This window comes from Protobothrops mucrosquamatus, unplaced genomic scaffold (genome assembly GCF_001527695.2).
Source record: "Protobothrops mucrosquamatus isolate PMUCROS unplaced genomic scaffold, P.Mucros_1.0 scaffold160, whole genome shotgun sequence".
NCBI lineage: Eukaryota > Metazoa > Chordata > Lepidosauria > Squamata > Viperidae > Protobothrops > Protobothrops mucrosquamatus.
Window position 1 is genome coordinate 336,724 of NW_015386524.1, and position 22,017 is coordinate 358,740.

The window sequence follows — 22,017 nt, forward strand, 5'->3', positions numbered from 1 at the left end:
AGGGGTGTAAGTCTATACATATGTTGTGTATAGTATGTATATGTTGTATATAGTATGTTTAGGTGTGTGTCATGTATGTGTTCACTTTGAGAGCAGGCAACGAAATTTTTGTTTTTTATATGTGTCGTGCCCACAGTAAAAAATGACAATAAAGGTTATCTTATCTTATCTTATCTGTATATGCCAGTGATGGCGAACCTTTTAGAGACCGAGTGCCCAAAAACTGGCCCCGCCCCTGCTACACCCCCTGCCCCGCCCCGCTACACCCCCTGCCCCGCTCCCACTCCGCCCCTGCCTGCCTGCAAGGCCACTCACCGCCTCCAGGGCCCGCCGCAAATCGCCCAGGCAGCCCAGCAGCGCCATGGCAGCCATGCCCTCTGCCCGCGCCCCGCAGCATCAACTGTGCGCGTTGGGGTGGGAGGGCAGAGTCTTGTCTACGCTGCCTGGCTGCCATGTCCTTGGCTGCGCTGCTCCGCATGGACCACGCTTGGGGGTGATTCTCCTCCAGAGGAGTTGCTGGTGAGGTCGCGGGCGGAGGCAAGGCTGGGGCAATGGCACATGTGCCCACAGAGAGGGCTCCGAGTGCCGCCTCTGGCACCCGTGCCATAGGTTCGCCACCACTGGTATATGCTATTGTACTCTTGGAGGAAAGATAGTATCTAAATCTAGAAAATACAATACATAAGCAAAATACTTTTTAACACAATATGCACTTTTCACCATCACTTCCCTTGGTCATTCACCATTTTTCTTTATTCCCCCTTTTAAAAGAGCACACATTGGCAATGTGTATGTTAGCAGAATGTGTAAAGACTGCATGCGTTGTCACAATATGCCAAGATGGGTGCTAACCTTAATTAGTTGGATGAGTGTGTATGTTTTTGTGACTTACTGTGTGAACAAAGCCTGTTTAATGCGTGAATCTAAAAAATGGATTAAGCAACAGGTTAAATGTATTATCTAATCAGAGCCATTTACTTTTGTCAGGCTACTTTGGGTTAAAATAGAGTACAAAATTAATATATTTCTATATGTCTGAGGAATCGGGATGTAGAAGCCACTACTTTGTTTTTATGTTGTCCTATTTCACTTCTAAATGAAAAGAATCAGGCTACCAGGGTTCAACAGTTAGCAGTTATTATTTAATAAGTTTAAGTCTTAAAAATACTATTAGAATTTATTGAGATCTTTATATATTTTGACCAAAGTGATTTATTGTAGATTGCTTAATCTTTGGCACCTATTTCCAGCTATATTATGTCTGTAGTGTAATAATATAATAATGGTAGATTTTTTTCCCATTGATGTTTTATATACATGCGTAGCTGCTTTGATTTAAGCTTGCATTTTTTTTTGTTCTTTGCAAATTTTATTTGTTTTATTTCTGTCTACTTTGCCTTGAGAGTATAAGACAGAGCACAACTTATTTTAGTGTACAAATGAGAGATTCAAAGGAAGAATAAAATTATCATGAAATTCACATATTTAGATTGTCAATTCCTAGGTTCTGGTGCACGTATTGAGTTTTACAAAACTTGGTTATGCTTTTTTTTCACCTGGTTTCTAGGATTAGAATCTTATTTTTTCTACGTACCCAAACCCATGCAACAGCCTTTCTTATTTATTGTGCACATGTTTTCAAGTGCCATTAAAACATGTACAATCTTAGAGCAAAAGAGAAAGGACCAACAACTCAAATAGAAAGAGGAGGCAGCTAAAATAAGTGGAAGCTCTGTTATGCTATCTTCTTGATTATGTTTATGGTTCTCAGGGAGTTCAATTTAATCCTTCAAAGGAAGGGGGGGGCTTTTAAAAAAAAAACCAAAGATTTCAGGAAATAGCAATTCACCTCTCATAGCACAGTCTATTGCTGCTTAAAGACAGTGTTTTAAAATGCAGATCCATACAAGCTATACATAATTTTTCAATGTAATTTTTATTTCCAGTTTCAAATTTTCTACAAGAAAACAATAAAAAAATAGAAAACTCTAGAAGTTGTCAAGCACCCCGATGTGCCAGGTCACTACAGAAACACAGCTCTGTTGCTGGATCGCTACGGAGATAAGATACTGGCATCAGGTAGCTTGCTACGGAAACATGAGAGGCCGAACCACCTGGATTTGATGAGACAAAGCCGCATCCCAGGTGCTTGGGCCTTTGGGCCAAGAATGGTTGGTGAAGCCTGCCCTGCCTCTAGGAGACATGGCAGGGTAATGGGGACAGGGCTCCTGGGTTATGAATAACTGGAGAATGCAATAGAGAATTTGGACAAGCTCAGCTTCTCCCACCACATCAACACTATGGTGAGAAAAGCTACAACTGCAGAAATGCTCCCCTTAAAAAAAAAGGAAAGAAAGAAAGAAAACTTCCAAGAACTACTACAGGAGTCTTGTCCCCATGAAGCCCAGCAACCCTCCACGTCCCAATAGTAGGATCCCCAAGGGGCCAGGACCTCAGACGGCGGCACCTAAAAGAAGCAGCATCAAGTTCAGAACTGAGGAGAAAACAAAGGGTTGAACTCTTAATACACCCCAGTGATATCACCCCCCCAAACCCTGTTTGACTAAATAGAACTGTTATGGCAGCCCTTTCAAATATCCAGTGCATGGAGAGCAGACAGGGACACCAGACCAGCAGCATATCCTTTAAACCTGTCCTCTTCATGTTGATGGGGAGTTTCTGCAAGGTGTTCATTGGGTTGTTTTTGTTTTTGCAATTGGGAGTCCCCAGTAAGCAGCTTTCTTGATTGTGCAGAGGATTATAATCCCATTCAGCAGAACTGCAATTTTCCCCATCAACTCAAGGCATGAATGGAATCTCCTCGCCATGCTTTCCCTCACCCTTAACCAATGCTCCACTGCAGCTATAGCTTTTATCTTCCAGGGTCAGTACTTGGTTGTGTTGTAGTTTTGTCTTTTTTTCCCTCCTGGAGCTCTTGTGCTGTTATTAGCTGCTTGGTAGGTAATACCTGTATCTTGCTATGTTTGTCTTGCTGCTGTTAAAAATAGAGAACTATTTCAAAAAATAGTCTTATTCCAAAACTTCTTGCAGATGGCTGCATGACCCTGTCATATGTGAGGTGACCACTCACAAATTGTCTCTGCAAATCTACGCTACACATGTAAACAGGTCTGAAACGGCTTTCACTGCCTTATAGAGCTTTTTCTTGAGGCAGACATTGGTCCATCTAGCCTCTTACTAGGTCAAGATCACAGGCAGGGACTTTTCCCGGCCCTGATATTTTTTTGTTTTGTTTTGAAGATAGAAAGCAAATATTGAATCTGGAACTTTAATGCATGCAAAGCATGTGTTCTACCACTATGCTATGGGCTCTGCAAAGCCCCTGCCTATGAACTTTGGGAAATATAGCTTTGTATGCATTCTTATTAATTATGGTTTTGTCACACAGTCAGCCAGATCTTTAGACTGGATTTGGCATTTTTATCTGCCCATCAAGTCCTTCCCAAAGAACTGGAATTATTATTATCCAATAGATAGAACAGAGCTACAATTCCCAGCTCCCTTGGTTGAGAGTCATCATGACAGCTAAACAGATTCGGAACTGGTTTATATATGCAGAATAGACTCAGGCTTGTACTGGCTCCAGCTGTAATTCCATGAGGCCTTGGCCTGTCTTTGAAGCCTCCTGATGTGGCCCTTTTTGGACCAGTGGGCCAGACAATTCCTTCTGAGGCCTTGGCTCCTCAGAGTCTTGTGATAGGTTCTCCCATCCTTGCTGATTCAGTGCAGCTTCAGAAGAAAGGCTGGCAATTATTGCTCCCTCAGAACTCTGTTTCCCCTGAGGCAACTTGAGACGGCGAGAGTCTTCCTGATCTTTAGAGGACCAGAAATTGTGTGACTTGGAAATCTCCCCCTTTGGGCTTGGGGATTCTGGTCCTTTCAGCTCAACTATTTCTTCCTCCAACTTCACTTGGGCTTTAGGAGCTGTGTGAGAGCAACGACGGGTACGAGCTTTCCTGCTGTGATGGACTTGAAGGTGTAATTCCATAAGCTCAGGAGCTGAGGTGGCAAAGGGGCAAAACTGGCAACGGTGGAGGGCTCCTCCTGCCAGGGCTGGACGTAGGGAAAGATCCAGTGGCTGGAAATCAGCCTTCCCGTTCAGCAGTGACTTGCGGCGGGACTGGCGGGACCGAGCTGTCCCCACACCACCTAGAGGAAGGAAGGACCCATGGCTCTTAGTGAGCTGTGTAGGGGGAAAGGCAGGGATTGCAGTAGGGGCCAGGGGCAAGTGGCACTGTTCCATTGTTGCTACAGCTGCAGCAGCTGCAGCAGCAGCAGCGCTCTTTTGCTCCCGGTGGTGGCGCTGCAGGTGATATTTGAGCGAACCAGATTGAGTGCCGGCATAGTCACAGTGAGGGCACTTGTATGGGCGCTCACCTATAGGGGGAAAAAAGGGGAGAAATCAATTGGCACAGCAATGATGTGTAATTATTTTTCTTTAGGGTGATTTTTTTTCTGGTTGGTTGCAACATATGGCTAGAATCCATTTAAGTGTCTGACTGATTCAGCTTTTCCAGTCTATGAAACAGGAATAAAAAATGTCATTTTTTTGACCATGAACAAAAACAGCTTCCTATATTACAACTTTCGGAGAGTGAATATCTTCTCTGTAATCTTCTCTGTAATAAGTCTTGCCATAAACCCTCTCTTTGCAATTAACTAAATGAGCAAAGGAAAGAAAAACAATCCATAGTGTGATATGTATATATGTGTATGTATGTATGTATGTATGTATGTATGTATGTATGTATATATGTGTATGTATTTATAGGTATAGGTGTGTAGGGGTGTGCGTATGTTGTTCAAATCAGAGCAGCATACTTGGGAATTATCTTTTCTCTTCATAACAGTATGTAAGGTAGGAAAGGGGGAGAGTGAAATACTGTCTTAAAATTACCTAGAGATTAAGAGGGATCCTGCCATGAGACAAGTGAGGACTATAGAAAGATGTAAACATCCTCACAGAAGTTTTCTTGCAAAACCTCTACTAGAATGAACAAGAGTATTTTGATACTGTACATTTCAGTTGGGTGATGCTCAGTGTAAAAAGACCCACAAACAAGGCAGCTTAACTTGCTGTCAGCATTTTTTATAGCTTGCCACTGCCTCTGGGCCCAGTATATACAACCATTGAGAGGGAAAGTACTAAAAAACTACTGCTTTCTGGCCTCAGTCTTATCACTGATTACATGCAGAGAGCACAAATAAACCTTTAACAACTGTGAAGAATCTCAGAGCAGGACTCAAGAATTCCAGTCCTTGGAGACAGCCCTGGTTATGTACCATACTAATGGAAGGAAGGGAGTTGTTCACCCAACTTGGACACTGAAATTTGTGATCTAAACCCAATGGTCTTCCTGTAGCATACCTTCAAAAGGATCAGTTTCAGAGACTTAACCAGAGATGGTTAAGTTGTAGAACTTTACCACCTACTTCCATACTTACGTACTCCATGTTGCCACTCCTGAGTCTTACCTGTGTGGACACGGAGGTGAACTTTGAGATGGTGGGAAGATCTGAAGGACTTCCCACAGAATGGACAGTCTTTCCCAGTGCTTCGTCGGGATCCATCCAAGTGTGACTGACCCTGTATTTCTGCAAAAGGCAAAGTGAAGACAAAGAGAATTTTTTAATATGAGCTGAAGATTGTTTGAAGGTTCTTATTTCTTTTCCATATTGTTTTCTCATAGTATTTTGCATTATTTGCTTGCTAGGACCAGATTCTTTTTCAAAAAAGCTTAGAAGCACAAATGCTACAAGTGTCTTATCATTTCAGTTCTTTAGCACAGCCAGCCTCTTTTAGACCAGAATTCCCCAACCTTTCCAGCTTTATGGATTTGGGGGGGGGGGATGGTTCCATGCGAGTGGCAGGCAAGAGCATGTGCACAGCTCCATTTGCATGAGCGGCGGGCATGCACGAATGCACTCCCCCTTCGCTTCCACGGCTGTTCCGAATGGCTCACTGCCTGGGGGTTAGGGACCCCTATTTTAGACCACTCTAGATTTAGATTTATATCTAAAATGATACAAATGATTGAACTATAATTTATATAAAGAAATATACCCAGTGTATTCAATATAGCTGCAGAACGTATGTTGTTCTAAGATTCCAATAAAGAAAATATTGAAATAAAATTGAAATTGAAATAAAAACACTATTAGCAAGAAACTGCCTTTCAGCAAGGTAACTGTCATTTAGGAAAAGAAAATGGGATGCAATAAAATCACAATAAAATGGGAACACTTTCTAGAGGCGGAAATACAGGAAAGAAAAATGTACAAACCAAAGATGTTGGCAATGCTGAGGACATCTGAGGTTGCTTGAGTTTGTCAAAGTCACATTTGATTGCATTTTAGTCCTTTTCTCTATTTTTTATTGTTATATGAACAAACTTTAAAATAAAAAAACTACAAAAATGTCCAAGTGCAGCTGAACTGTAAGAATTTATATTCTCATAGAACTACCTGTGTAGTATTGATTACAGAGGCAAGAGTTTTTTGTTTTTTTTAAAATGTTAACTGAAAATAGTGACATATCTCACAACTCTGGCACAATGGCAGAGGAACCTTGAAATGGAGGAAGCCTTTTTACCAAACTGTAACAAGAGGATTTAAAAAAAAAAAAAAAAAAACCACTTGGGAAAACCTCAAATGTGTAAGATCTATTTGTTTTTTTCACACCTGTATAAATCAGAGCCAGAAAAGGGGATGATGAGAGGAGAGTATTTTTTGTCACAAGATGGAATCATCTGACTACCTTAAAGCTTTTGTTTTTCCTTCCTCACAAAGTTGGAAGGAAGGATGAAGTGGTCCTTCCTAGTCATTCCAATCACTATTTTTAAGTATTGTGAAGATGTTTCCTTCTCTCTTTTGTGTAGAATGAAAGATACCAGCTAAAAGATAGGGGAAATAATCTTAAGGGAATTTGTGAACTTAAAAATCATAATGTCCCAAGTCTTTCAGGATAGTGAACATCATAGAAAATTTTGAGATAATATTATGCCCACCCTTGCAAAATAGCTATCAAGGGAGATAGCTTTGCAAAAGTAACTTATCTTTTTAGGGCTTTCTGAATTTTTACGTATCTTTCTCATTGATTGTTATAGGAGCTTCATGTGGGTCATACAGATATAGAAAGGAAATTTGATTTAATTAAATGGGGAGTTTCCCTTTCTTTTAGTTTCCAAACAAAGACAGCCATCTTTTTATTTTATTTTATTCAGTTCCCATATTGGAGGGCAAAAGGTGAAATACAAAAATTAAATGCATTATAAAATATGTTGTTAAAAAAAACCCACAAGGGAACCAATAAAATAAAAGCTCATGTTGTAAAATTTAAAACACAAAAAAAAAACCCTCGCAAAAATTGAAAACATTGCTAAGCATTTTCACAAAATGTACCGGCCTAAATCTTATTGAAAGAACAAACTGAGGTGCCATTGAAAATGTAATCATCCCCTCAGATTCAGTAACTAGTTGCATTTCCATTACCTGACTTAATTTTAGGCAAAATGTAATGTAATCATATCACTATGTAGGACAGACATGTCAAACTCGCGACGTCACATGATGTTGCGCAACGTATCCAAGCTTTTTCGCCATTGCCGGCAATGGGGTGGGCGCGGCTCCAGTATGATGAAACCGGCCCGCGGGCTGGCAGTTTGACACCCCTGATGTAGGATATCTGGCCATTCCAAGATAGAAAACTGCTTCAACTCAGGAATATTTTGTGGTTTTCTAGCAACAAACACTCATTTCTGATCCTGCCACATTTCTGTGCATAAAAATCCTGTTTTTATCCAGTGGTTTTCTAATCATGGAATCATAAACTCTTATCTTTAAACAAAACAAATTAGGCTGATAGATCCTTAGATATTGTTCTGGGGTTCTATGTGACTTCATTAACAATGTTATATTGAACTTGGGAGATTTGACAGAATGGTAATTCTAAGAAAAATTCATTCTTCACTACTTTTTTTCTTTCAAGAAGACACTGTCTTTGAGGATTATAGAACTCCAGAGCTTTTGCAATGGTTCTGCAACTTTTCCAGATTAAAGAACACTAATAATTCATTTATGTAGAACTTCAGAAATTTATTTTGAAGGAACCTAATATGACTTTAAATCTGTGCAGTGGGAACTTCAATATAATGAGGGGAGCCAAAGTTTGTGAGATTGTTATGGGACTAGGATGACAGCTCCAAACGTTCAAAGTGCAGGCCCTACTTATCCCAGTTCATAAAACATGGAAAGGACATTATTTTCCATACTGGCAGACCTCACCTTAGATGTTTTTGTTGATAAAATAAATGAACAACATGAAATTTCAGTTTTCTCAAAGTTCCTTTACATATTACTAGGATTTATATGAGTTCTGTTGAACATTCAGTAGTACAGATATGCAAATATTCAGAAAACCGTAAAGGGGGCAATTTTCACCCCTGACAATCAGCTTGTAAATGAGCAAATCTCTCCTTCAGCAGCTTCATCCAGCAGCAGAGATAAAAAAAATTCAAAAAAATCTGTCAAAATGTTTTTAATGTGCTTTTATACTGGTCTTGAAGTAAAGATGAAATGCACATATAATACAGACAGACGAGGGAGAGGACATTGCCCTGCATTTTTGTATTAATGTTTTGTTAAAGACAGCCTCAGGCGGAAAGAATACAGTTTACCAGACTATATCATGTCAAAGACTAATTCCTAATTATTGTGTCTAGTGTGAGAAATTCCAGCTCTTGCCACTTGAGGGCATAACATATCCACCATACAAAATGCCATGACCAAATTCTCTTGTAAGTAACCTAATGTGATTTCAACCTTATAGGTGTTTTTTTTTTTTCAAACAGGCAAATAGTATGAAAATTAGTCCATCTCTACACCACAGATTTAACCTCATTTAATAACAAATTATTTCTCATCAAGAAGACTCAGAACTGTAGGTGCTTGGTGCTCTCTGAAGTTGGCTGTTTTCTTGCAGATGTTTCATTACCCAAACTAGGTAATATCATCAGTGCTGATGATGTTACGTAGTTTGGTTAATGAAATGTCTGCAAGAAAACAACCAAGCTCGGGGAGCACTAAGGACCCATCATTTCAACCCTGAGCTACAAATATTCTCCTTTATTAGAACTGTAGGTCTCTGTGGAGCTTGGAAAGTCTTAGAAAATGTACAGCACTCTCACCAAGATGTATTCCTTGGATTTTCTAAGAAAACTCAGAATAATGAAATGAATGAAACTGGAATGCCTGTACGAAATAAAACATGTACTTAGAAGCAATGTTATATCATGCCATATTCATTTGCATAAATGTACCCTATGCTTTCACAACATACTTTGAATTTCCTTCATGCATAATTTGAATTGGGAGAGGCAGACAACATCTCTTTAACTAAACTTCTTATAACTAGGAAGCAAAGGCAATAATGTCAAAGCAGTAATGTGTTGAAGGAGAGGGAAAAGCAATGGAAGAGGCAATTTGAGAAGTACATCAGTCCGACTGAAATATTTCTTCTACCTGTGCAGAAGAGGGATATTTTATTTCCATGGCACATGTATTACCTGTTACATCCTATCAAACCAGTTGGCAGGCATGGAACATGGAAATCCAAATTTCGCTTACCCAGAGATCTTTACAGATTGGCATTTTCAGGAACAAATGACAGTGCTCTCAACTGAAACACTGAGGATTTTTACACTGGAGGTGTGAGGAAGTTTTGTCTCCCCTCCCAAATATCCTATGCCCAAACATACTTTCTGTTTGCCTTTGCGGTAATTTGGAAGGCACAGAAAATGGCTGCTTCCCAGCTAACTCTTGATCATGCAGTGTACAGGATGAGTAATCAGGAGAGCAGCTGGCTGGGTCAGCCACATTGTGCAAACATGTCTAATATCTTTATTTCTCACTTCATTGTTTGGGAAAAAAGGGATCTTGCTCAAAGACTTGTTTGTAGCATTTAAAGCACAAATCAGTTTAGATCTACAGGCACATGTGCCCTACAAAGTAGAAGTTTCTGCCATTATGATAATATAAACATTTCCAATGTGATTTTCCACCACTTTGAGACTGGAAACACAAAATAATATTCAGTGAGCTTTTAGTAACATAAGTTGCATGCAAAAGTTTATGCATTCCTAGTCAATAATTTACTTAGTGAACAGAAGATGATACAACTTCTACATGGAACAAAAGTTCTGCAAATCTGAATTCATGCTTACTAGTTATGTGCAGTTGCTTAAGAATAACCAGGAACATTTTAGTTTCAAACACCAAATCCTTTGTTATTTTATTATCATCAATTTTAAGCTCCAAAAAGTGATTGATTTGTTAGGCCTACAGTTACTCAAGAAAAGACAACACCATGGGTAAGCAAATACTCTAACCCAGTGGTGGCAAACCTATGGTACGGGTGCCAGAGGCAGCACTCAGAGCCCTCTCTGTGGGCATGTGCGCCATTGCCCCAGTCCTAGGCCTTCAGCTGGGTTTTATAAAACCTTTTCGCTTTAGGCCTCCACCGCCATGTACAAAAAAATTTTTTTAATCAATCAGTCAATTTCAACTTCTCACGGGGAAAAAAAAGATCTTGCAAAGTTAGAATTGATTGATTGAACTTTTTAGTCCCACCCAGTCTGCTGTTACCACTGCAGCCACGCCCACCCAATGGGCCACACACTCCAATTGGCCACACCCACCCGGCACTCAACGATGTATAAGTGGGTTTTGGGTTGCAGTTTGGGCACTCGGTCTCTAAAAGGTTCGCCATCACTGCTCTAACCCTAACCCTAACTTCTCAAGTTGTAACTGTTCTGTTTATTTTCAACAACCAATAATTCTTCTAAAGCAGCTGCCTGCTTGGAATATTTGAAAATGAGCATAATTTGCTTATAAAGCAGGGGAAGGCTATGAAAAAATATTTAAAGTTTCCATCTAACAACTTTAATTTTTAATTTTAACTTTCATTTTGAGAAACACTATTAAGTAATGTACATGAATTGCTGAAATCAAGATCTGGAAGACCAGAAAAAAATCTATTGCAATTACATGAAAGCTGGCTAGATCTGCAAAAAGGCCTACTGAAAAGCTTAGTTGACACTGGATTAGTTATCCACAGTATAGAATGTTGCTTATGCAGTAATGATGTGCATGGGAATGTTATCAGAAGGAAACCTTTTCTCTGACCACTTCACAAAAGTCACTATTTAAAATAGCAGAAGAAAACCTTGACAAGCTTGCAATGTTTTGGTAGAAAGTGCTTTGGATTAATGACCACATTCACAAGATATATTTGGAAGTAAAAAAGATGAATCATTTGTGAAGAAAAACTTCATCATCCAATAAGAATGGAGCTGGCTCTATTGTATTTGGGGTTGTATGACAGCAACTTATGGATGGAATTAACTAAATATCCACATCTTGTATAACCTCATGTTCTATAACTCAGAAAACTGAAGTTGAAAAAAGTTCAGATATTTCATCGTAATTATGACATGAAAGAAGCTTCTAAATCATCTATGAAATACAGGAAATAAAGATAAAGGTTTTGGGGTGGCTGTCACAACTCTCAGATTAGAATATTTTTGAAAATCTAAGGGAAGATAACAAATGTGTCACTCTATCAGCCCTAGGAAGGAGGTGAAACATTTCCAAGAAAGGAGGAGATGGTGGAAGGGGAAAGGAAGGAAGGAGGAGAAGGAAATGACTCTTCGCTGGCTTCACAAAATGTTTGTTATTTTTGTCAAAGAAAAAATTACAAAGTACAGTCTGAAGGGTATCCAGACTTTTGTCCTAGTTTTCTTATTCTGAATCTGTAAACAGCTGCATGTAAACAGTAATTATGCATTCAAATTTGCAGAAAGATGGCCTGTTTAGGTTTGTACCATGTAGATGTTGTGTCAGTTTCCGGTTGCTTGGGGATTCACTAAAGCATATAATTTCACTACAGATGCCTACATTCATGCATGCAACGATAGGGTTTTTGTTTTTTGAAGAAAAAACACCACAAATTGTCTTCCAAAATTCAAAACAGACTTAATTCTATTAATTGAAAATTCAATTCTGGCCACGTTAAATGCAGCCCAGGGCCACTGTTTGCCTCAACTAAATGAAAGTCTTGCTTCTTATACTCTGTGACCAAAGTCAGTCCCTCCACCCAGCTCATTCCCATAAAAGGGGCGTTGGTCTTACCTGAACGCCTTTTCTCAGCATGATGATGGATAATCCACATGATTGGGTTTCCTGAAGTCCCTTGTACCCAATAAGACTAAGTCTGAGATAGCCACGCCTCCTGCCTGGTCGCACATGCCCAGTTCCGACGGAGGCGAAGCGACAAAGCCAGGCGTGTTGGTCTCCAGACTCCTGCCACCGAGCCCATGAACCCATGAAAAGAAAACGGGGCGGGGGTGGATTATCCATCTCATGCTGAGAAAAGGCGTTCAGGTAAGACCAACGCCCCTTCTCCAGCATGAGGGATGGATAATCCACATGATTGGGACATACCAAAGCTCGCCTGTCCCTAGGGAGGGTTAACAGACGGGGCACGTGATGCAGGAGATGATACTACCCTCTGTAATACTCGACGGCCAAAGGCAGCGTCAGCAGAAGCAAAACTATCGATCTTATAATGGCGGATAAATGGCGAAGGGGACGACCAGGTCGCCGCCCGACAGATGTCACCGATAGGCGCCTGAGTAGCCCAGGCAGCAGAAGTGGCCGCGCTACGAGTAGAGTGAGCTGTGATACGTGACGGCACGGGCAATGATTGTGATTGGTATGCTCTAGCAATACAAGCTTTTATCCATCTGGCGATGGTGGTAGAAGAGATCTTGAGACCCATTGAGGTCGGAGCGAATGACAAAAAAAGGGCCTCTGACCTACAGAAAGAAGATGTCCTCTTAATATAAATGCGAAGTGCCCTGCGAACATCCAAAGTGTGCCATTTGCGGTCCAAGTCACTAGAGGGACGAGGACAAAAACTTGGTAACACCACTTCTTGTGACCGGTGAAACAAGGAGTTCACCTTAGGAACGAATGTGGGGTCCAAATGTAAAATTACACAATCGGGGCAAAACAAGCAAAGATCCTCCCTCACCAAAAGAGCGGCCAATTCGGAAATGCGCCTGGCAGAGGTCACTGCCACCAGAAAGGCCACTTTCATGGATAAGAGATTGAGATCACATGAGCGAAGAGGTTCAAAAGGTGACCCGGTAAGGGATTGTAAAACCTTTGACAAATCCCAGGAAGGATACCGATGAATCGTTGGGGGCTTGATATTAACTGCTCCCTTAAGGAAAGAATGGATCATCGGGTGGTGCGCAAGCGAGGAAGCGTTGTCGCAGAAAAGAACCGTAGCCAAGGCCGCCACCTGTCTCCTGAGAGTACTAGGAGACAGTCCTTTATCCATTCCATCAAGCAAGAACTGAAGAACCTGAGGAACAGTGAGAGAAGACAACTGAACATGATGACTAGACATCCAAGATGTAAACCTCCTCCAAGTAGAGTCATAAACTCTATTCGTTGAGGGGCGCCTAGAAGCCTGGATAATATCAATGACCCTCGGAGGATAATCCTCAGTCAAACGTCTCTGCTCAATCGCCATACGGTTAATTGTAACAACTGAGGATCGGGATGGCGAAGCACCCCCTGAGTGAGTACTATCCGGTCTGGGGGTATCTGCCACGAAGTGGATACTGATAGGCTCATGAGGTCGGCGAACCAAGGGTGCCTCGGCCAATGGGGGGCTATGAGAACGACCTCCGCCCTCTCTCACAGAATCTTGAGGATGACAGCTGGAAGTATGGGAAGCGGAGGGAAAGCATAAAGAAGACCCCGGGGCCACGGGATGTGCAGGGCGTCCACTCCCTCCACCCTTGGAGACTGAAAACGGGAGAAAAACCTTGGAAATTGGGAGTTGTTCGCCAAGGCGAACAAGTCTAGGACTGGGTGTCCTACTCTGCAAGATATGGCTGAGAACAGGTCTGGATCCAGTCGCCACTCTGAATGATCCACCGTCACTCTGCTGAGAGCATCTGCCTGCAGGTTGACCTCCCCCGAGATGTGATCCGCTTTTATCGATAACAGGTTGGCCTCTGCCCAAGAGCAGAGCAGTCTGGCCTCTGCCATCAGAGAGCTCGATCTGGTGCCCCCGACGGTTCACATGTGCTTTGGCCGCAATGTTGTCCGTGAGGACAAGAACGTGCTGACCTCTCACCTTGTGTCTGAAGTGACACAACGCCAGATGAATTGCCCTCAGTTCCAGCCAATTTATATTGTGCGATAGATCCTCCTTGGACCATCTCCCCTGGGCAATTTGAGACTGGAGGTGAGCCCCCCAGCCGAAAAGGCTGGCATCCGTGGTAAACACTATCCTTGACTGTTCTCTGAATTTCGAGCCCTTGTTGATGGCTCGAGAACGCCACCAGTGTTCTACTAGAGGAGTCAATCGCACCAATATGTTGGAGGATGTTAACTTCCTTCTCTGAAAGGGAAGGAGGAACCATTGCAGGGCTCTTGAATGAAGTCTGCACCAGGGTACGATGGCAATGCAGGAGATCATCTTGCCTAAGAGTTGTGAGAGAGTGAGGAGTGAGACCGACCTGGTGCCTTGCACCAGGCGGACAAGGGCCCTGAGACTGGCTATGCGGTCCGGTGAAAGATAGATCATGCATTGAGTCGTATCTATTACTGCTCCGAGATGAAGAAGCCGTGTGGACGGAGTCAGCTGGCATTTGGGGAAATTCACCAAGAATCCGTGATCCTGGAGTATCTCTATTGTGCGGGCCACCTCTGACCGTACAGTCTGGACCGACCCTGATTGTATGAGGATGTCATCCAGATAACACTGGATCCGAATGGATTCTAGTCTGAGGTGGGCTGCCAGGACCTACAGGATCTTTGTGAAGACCCTCGGGGCGGATGAAAGGCCAAATGGAAGTGCTCTGTATTGATAATGATAAGATCTGTAGCAGAATCTGAGAAATCTGCGATGTGGTTGAAAAATTGGAATGTGAAGATACGCCTCCTTGAGGTCGATGGATGTGAGGAGGTCGTTCTTCCGTATGCTGGCCAGAATGGAATGCAGTGTTTGAATTTTGAATTTTTTGTATATCAGATAAGAGTTTAATCGTTTAATCCAGAATGGCCCTCCATCCTCCCGAGGCCTTCGGAACTATGAATAGGATTGAATAAAAACCTCGTCCCCATTGATCGGGAGGGACCGGTTCTATTGCTCTTATTGTGAGAAGATGGGTAATGGCCTCCTTCATAAGGACCCGCTTTGACGGGTTTGAAGGTGTTGGGCAAGAGCTGAAACGGTTTGCCGGTTTTGCGAAGAATTCTAAAGTCAGACCCTGGGTAACGGTGGACAAGACCCAGGCGTCTGTAGTAGTGTCCCACCAACTCCGAGAGAACAGGGAGAGGCAACCGCCTATGGGGGGTCCCTCCCCGGAGTCACTTATTCCTCCGATAGGGACGGCCCCCCGCCCCTCGAAAGGGCCGCCTAGATTGTTGTTGTTGCCTAGGCTTGTTTCCAAAACGTTCCGCCTGCCGGTCTGATTTCGGAGTAAAGGAATGTGCTGGTTGAGACCAAGTGGAGCCCTGGGTATTGCCTCTGAATCCCTGACGGCGATAAAAGGGGGTAGGCTTTCTATCTGCTCGCCTGCTTGGTGGGCCAAAACCTTTTTCTTGTCCTTATTCTCTACCAAGTATGGCTCCAGGGCTTCTCCAAACAGTTTTCCACCAGCATAAGGAGCAGTGGACAAACGATCCTTAGATTTCAAATCCGCCTTCCATTGCTTAAGCCAAAGTAGGCGCCTAGCAGAGATATTAGCTGCTATTGCTCTGGCTGAAAAACGGGCGGCATGTAGCGTAGCATCTGCTGTGTACTCAACAGCCGCTACAATTTTCCCAATGTCTGATGGGCGCGAACTTGATCCTGTGGAATCAAATCCTGAAGCTCCTGGAGCCAAGTGATAGAGGAACGAGAAAAGAAAGAGGCCGACGTGGACACTTTTACCGCCCACCCTGACTCCTGATGTGCTCTCCTTAGAGAGTACTCCGATTTTCTGTCCTCTGGCTTTAGTGCCTCCGCCATATCCCCAGCGATAATGGTTTTGGAAAAGATAGGCGTGAGGGATGTGTCAGCGGAGGGAACCTCTAAAAGGTTGGTTAGGGATGGTGCCACGCAGAACAGTTTCTTGTCGGAGGACCCAGGTGCCGGGGAGAGACCCAGATTAGTCCACTGCTTTTTTACAGTATTGGTAAAAATGGGAGGACAGGGAATGTGTCTTTGGGTTATCGTGGGTTCAGCAAACAAAGGATTTGCAGTTTGACTGGTGGAAGGGGTAGGATCTGGGTCAGGCTCTGGCGCTATCTGAGATGTAGCTGTGGCCTTGGTTAGAATAGTTTTGAACAGGGCGGGATCAAAGAGCCCCACAAAAGAAGATGACTCTTGAGGATCCCCTTCATCCTCTGATAAGGCTGCTCCCCGTGATTCCTTAATGTCAGAATAAGAGTCTTCACTCTGTGAGGAATGGTCGGAAGGTATAGAACAAACGTAATCCGGAGTGGTGGATTTATGTTGGGAAGGTGTAGAGTGTTGAGATCTCTGAAGAGAAGAAAGACAGTCTAAAACCTGTGTGAGCATAGATTGTAATTGTTCCGATGCCATCGTCTGTGACTGCTCGGTACGGAGACCGGCGGCCGTGGGCGTGAACGTAGCCGATGGAGAATGATGAGGGGTAATTTGAGTAGCCCCCCATGACGGATTTGGATTGGGTGGCATGGAACCAACCGTTAAGAGATTGAGAACCGCCCTCAGGAGACAATGGCCTGTGTACCTGTGCAATTATAGTTACCTGGGGGCTGAACGGAGAAGTCCCAGGAGGTTCAGGAACAACCGGTACCTGTTGTGGTGAAACTGCCTTTTGAGCTCTGGATATCTGCCTCTCTAGGGCCTGATGTCTCCTGGCAGCCTCCTTTTCAGCCCTTTTGGATGGAGCTTTACTGGATAAAGCTTTTGCCCTGGCCTTGAGCTTGCCAGATACTTCAGTTTTTGGCGATTTGCGCCTCCTTTTAGCTGGAGGGCTGGTTGGCACCAGAACCAGGTCAGGCTGTGTCTCTTCCGCCATTGCTCTCCTATAGTGAAGACTGAAAAAGGGGTAGCAAGAAACAGTTTTGAGTGAAAAAACAGGAAGAAAAACCTGTGGAACACCCTTGTTTTTTAAAACTTGTGAGAGGTATTGTGACCTGAGAACCCTTCAGCACAAGTCTGAAGGTGGGTTGTAGCAGGCAATGAGAACAGAGGAACTGGAAAACCAGTATGGACTCCTTGCTAGAAACCTGAATCCCTTCAGCGCAAGTCTGAGGGTGGGATAACCAGGTAGCAAAGGCTGGACAGAACCAAAAGCGGCCCCCCTGCCAAGGAGTGTCAGCCTATATCCCTTCAGCACAAGACTGAGGGTGGGATGACCAGGCTGATGCAGGCTGGAAGATAAACCTGGTGACCTATGAATAGGTTAGACCTGAGACCCTTCAGAACAAGTCTGAGGGTGGGTCAGAAACAGGCTAGGAGCTGAGGCCCAATAAGAATTTTCAGAACTGGTAAGACCAGTGTATAGCTCCGTGGAGAAAATCCCTGTATGACACAGTATGTTGTGATTAGGACTTAGTGGTAGGCAAGGGGAGACCAACTCCCAATGAGAACAGATAAAAATGCTATTGAAAATAAACTCTATACCTTGTCAGGAGCAATGTTTTCTTTCCAGAATAAAGGGGGGGGGGTGGAAAGAGAAAACCAGCCACAGGCAGTAACAGAAATTTTGTTTTGATTTGGAAACTCCTGTGTTATTAATGATGAAGGAGTTGTGCAAGAACAATGAAATAGGCCGATGACAAAATGGCGGCCGCCAGACACGTGGTGATCCAACCGACGCTGTGTGCCTGTCCTGCAGTGCAGGCCTCAATGATAAAATGGCGGACACCGGCCACGTGACACAAGCAGCAACCAAAAACGAAGGAGAAAATGGTGGCCGCCACACCACGTGACTCAAGAAGCAACCAGTGAACAGAAAGTGATTCCACTCTTTTAGGAGGCTAGGGCAATCTGCAGCAGTTTTGGGGCTTCCGCGGCCGTTCCACACTCCCCCAAAACGATCACGCTCCCAAATAAATTTTTCGGCAGCAGAAAAAGCCACCCAAACGAAAGGCTCCCTTTCAGCTGAGTTTGCCAGCACCCCAAGCCTCCGCGGAGAGCCGCCGATCAGCTGGGGCGAGCGAAGAAAAGACTCCACAACCCCCAAGCTCCGAAAGCCACAACAAAGGAAAAAAAAAAAAAGCAGGGATCTACTAAAAATGAAACAAAAACCCCTCTAATCCCTTAATACCTTTGCCAAGGGAAAAGGAACACAATCTCAAAATTAAACAACGGTAGAAAGCACCGGAGGGATGGGGGGAATGAAGAAACAAACAGTGAGGGATTTAAGGGAGAAGGGAGAGATAATCTACTGAGAGGGAAAATACTTTAATAAAACCTGAGTCTGGAGAGAAGAACCAACACGCCTTGTCTGGGTAGAAGACTAAGTCGGAACTGGGCATGTGCGACCAGGCAGGAGGCGTGGCTATCTCAGACTTAGTCTTATTGGGTACAAGGGACTTCAGGAAACCCAATCATGTGGATTATCCATCCCTCATGCTGGAGAATTGCTAAGTGTGGTATGGACTTCGTCTGTACTTGCCTTTTTCCTTCTGGGTGAGCAGAGCTGAGCTGGTGTTGGCTGCAGTAGAAGCTCTCACATTTGTTGGAAGCCAATGTCCACTGAGAAGGTGAGAACCCAGTGACTGTCCCTTGTTCCATTCTCTCTCACGGGTGAGGTGGCTTTGCCGATGCAAGGCCATCTGCTGGAATGTACCAAAGGTCCGGTTACAGTCTGGGCAGCGATGGTTCCCTCCTGAGTCTTCTCTCACAAGCTTGGACCCTACTACATAAGAACGTTCCCTCCACTGCTGACTACTCTCCACGGCGCGAGCTGTGGCCTGCAGTCGTTCAGCACAGCTTGCATCACTGTAACCCAGGAAACTGCCTGTACTGGCTTTGTCTGTGGGGCGAGGAGAAAGGAGAGATGGATACAGGGCCTCACAACCCACGAGTAAGCTCTGCGCTGACCGACCTGGTCCTGGTCCTCTTTGTTCACCCTGGAGGCCCAACTTGCTGAGATGAACCTTCATGTGGTTTTTCAGGAACCATGGTTCCTTGAAGCCACGCCCACACACCTGGCACTTATGGTCAAAGGAGTCTTTGTGCTTCCGCATGTGACCCTTAAGGAACCAGGACTGGGTGAAGGCTTGACCACAGACCTGGCAGCGGAACTCCGTAGGGGTGGAGGCAGAGGAGGAAGGAGTGGGTGTGGAAGCAGGAGGGGTGGGTGGAACTGTAGTGGTGGGCACAGGGGCAGGAGGGGTGGGTGTCCAAGTTGCTGGGGAGTTATGAACCTGTTGGTTGTGCCACTGCAATTCTGGCTCCTGTGTGGCAGCGAAAGAACATTGCCCACATTTGTACGGCTGATGGAGGATGCGAAGGTGGCGCTCACGCTCTCCTGCAGTACGAAACTTGCCCTTGCAGAAAGAGCAGTGAAAGGTGGGTAGAGGTTGGGGTGGAATAGGAGCAACCATCTCTTCTTCTTCTTCTTCTTCTTCCTCCTCCTCCTCCTCCTCCTCCTCCTCCTTTTCCTCTTCTTGACCCCGCAGAAGTGCCCGCTCTTCCAATTCAAGCAGCAAGCGGCTCTGGTGACTGAGCCGGGTGTGGGCCTCAGGACAATGGGAGCGTAGGTGGAGACGTAAACTGGCACGCTGCCCTGCCTGGTGGCCACAGTAGGGACAAGTGAGTGGATAGGAGCTGGTGTGGATGCGAGTGTGCAATGCCAGGATGCTGTTGAAGCGGAAACGCTTGCCACAGATAGGGCAGGGATAAGGACGAGCCTCCCCTCCGCCCCCCCCTGGTCCATTAGAGTAATGTTGTAAGTCCAGCTCCCCATTGAAAGCCATAATGTCAGCTTCATCACTGGAAGAGGAAGAAGGAGAAGGAAGGGCAACACTGGCTGAGTTGGCAGAAGGCAACTGGTAATCTGCACCCTGCAGGAAGGAAGGGGGAAAGAAGAAAGTTAGAACCTTTCTACTGAATCATTTCTTTTCCTAAGTCTGATTTTCAGTCAATGATATAGCATAACAGCTTGTTGGTCCAGGAAAAGAAGAATAACATTAATATCCTTGAAGAATGAGACAGAGTTCTGGATTTCCCACAATGCAGTTTGCAAACTGGTGGCTCGCATGCGGTCTTTGTACAAAACAAACAGAAACCCTTCTATCCTTAACCAGCAACTTTTCCAGTCAGCATTTTACAAAGCAGAGGCTGAGAGAAAAGCAGCCAAATAACTTTCTTTCTTATGACTGGAAAGCAAAAGCTTTGCTTAATTGTTAGGGGAAATAGGAAAATGGAGACTCCCAAAAGCAGGTGTCCAAATTTCCTTCACTAAGAGCATTTTGAAAAACCAATCAGCACTTATAAATCTGTGTGTCAACAAAACCATGATTGAATTTGGGGGATTATATCCTGTGATAAGACAGTAAAACATGGTTGTGAACCAAAGAACGGGTAAGATCCCTTCAGACCAGTAAGTGGAACAAAATAGAGAGACACATACAAAACTAAAGTGCAAAACAAATTTAATGGGATTGTAAAATCTGCCTCAAAGGCAAACCTCATGAATCATTTTAGGCGTATAGTAAAATTAATATTAGAGAAATATTGTTGGGATTTCTTGCTCCTCCCTCCTTTTATTTTCACTGAGTTGAATAGACTGAAATTGCCCCATTACGTTCAAGAGTTCTTCAGTGGAGATGGGACTTCTGTTTCTTGCTTGTTATCCATGAAAATTCCTATGCCAAGAGTTCTATGTGTCAGGCGTGAACAGTCAGATCCACACATGAACAGTTCAATTAGCTGTTTTATTGCTCATGCCTATAACACAAGAATATTCTCAGACTGGCAGTTTGCACTTAGGCCAGGCTACATAAGGTTCAATGGCATTCAAGCGGAGTCAGACCTTGCCCTCTTGTGCATACTTAGAGATTCCAGACTAATTCTTCGCTTGGTTCCTCTGCCAGTCTGTCTCCGACATGAGAAGAAGCTTGTGGCAGGCAAGTTGAAAAAAGCTTCTGTACTTGCTGGCTATGAATTGCAATGGCAGTATTCTGTTAAGTTGTCTGCTCTTTGTTTGAATATGTGATAGTAATCTAGTTGTTAACCACCTTGGAAAGAAGTGTATCCATAAAAGTAGGATGTAATAATTAAAATCAATAATACATAAATACATCTTCTCCATCTTGCCCCTATTAAAAGTGTTTCTTTTTCTAGTTTCAATGGATTTTGAAATTCAATATTTAACCAAGGGGGAGCTGAGAGGAGGATAAGAGAAATTGGACCATTACAGAGCTTAGAAGATTATACTTTGATAATACTCTAGGGAGGAGGGGGACATGATTTAAGGAGTTCCCCATCCTGTTATATTCATCCCTGGTTTTATGATTCAAGCCACTCACCTCCATGGTGCTCCTGATCACATGCTTTAATCCTTGACTGGTGATGGAACAGCCAGTGAGAGCCAAATTGACATGTCACCTTTGTTCGGTAGATGCATCAGCTGCAACAAAGAGGGTGGTGGAAGTTATGATAGAAGAAAGATAAGTGTTTTATCAACAAAGGCTGAGGCTGCTTTAAAATTAATAATGACTGTGCTCATATTACAATATGATTAGTTCACATTTGGTCTCTGTGTTGTTTGACCTAACCAACAGTGATACATTCTGTAAACTATAATGTTCAAAATATGGCTTAGAATGGCGAGCACACTAGGCCAGTATTTGATAAATATGATTTTTTATCCACATATTCCCCCATAACTTAATTTGTTCTATAGTTATCTTAAACCCTCAGATGTATGTGGA

The 22,017-nt window shown here is 43.6% G+C and overlaps 1 protein-coding gene across 1 annotated transcript; it reads right to left on the bottom strand.

The window, feature by feature from the left end:
* Nucleotides 1–3,266: 3,266 nt before the first annotated feature.
* LOC107285309 (zinc finger protein 219-like) lies at nt 3,267–21,618 on the bottom strand. Its single transcript, XM_015813486.1, has 4 exons — nt 21,613–21,618; nt 18,753–20,145; nt 5,497–5,616; nt 3,267–4,398 (listed from the first exon to the last, which is right to left on the bottom strand). The coding sequence occupies exons 1-4, from the start codon at nt 21,616–21,618 to the stop codon at nt 3,587–3,589; spliced, it is 2,331 nt and encodes a 776-aa protein (XP_015668972.1). The 3' UTR covers nt 3,267–3,586.
* Nucleotides 21,619–22,017: the final 399 nt, after the last annotated feature.

Bases quoted from the DNA above. Each gene is read 5' to 3' on its own strand.
- LOC107285309 (XM_015813486.1), bottom strand. The intron at 5,617-18,752 runs GCAAGTACAGAC...TGCCTTTTGCAG, and splicing joins GCTCACCCAGAAGGAAAAAG to AAATACAGGGTCAGTCACAC. The intron at 4,399-5,496 runs GTAAGACTCAGG...TTCCCCCTATAG, and splicing joins TCACCTCCGTGTCCACACAG to GTGAGCGCCCATACAAGTGC.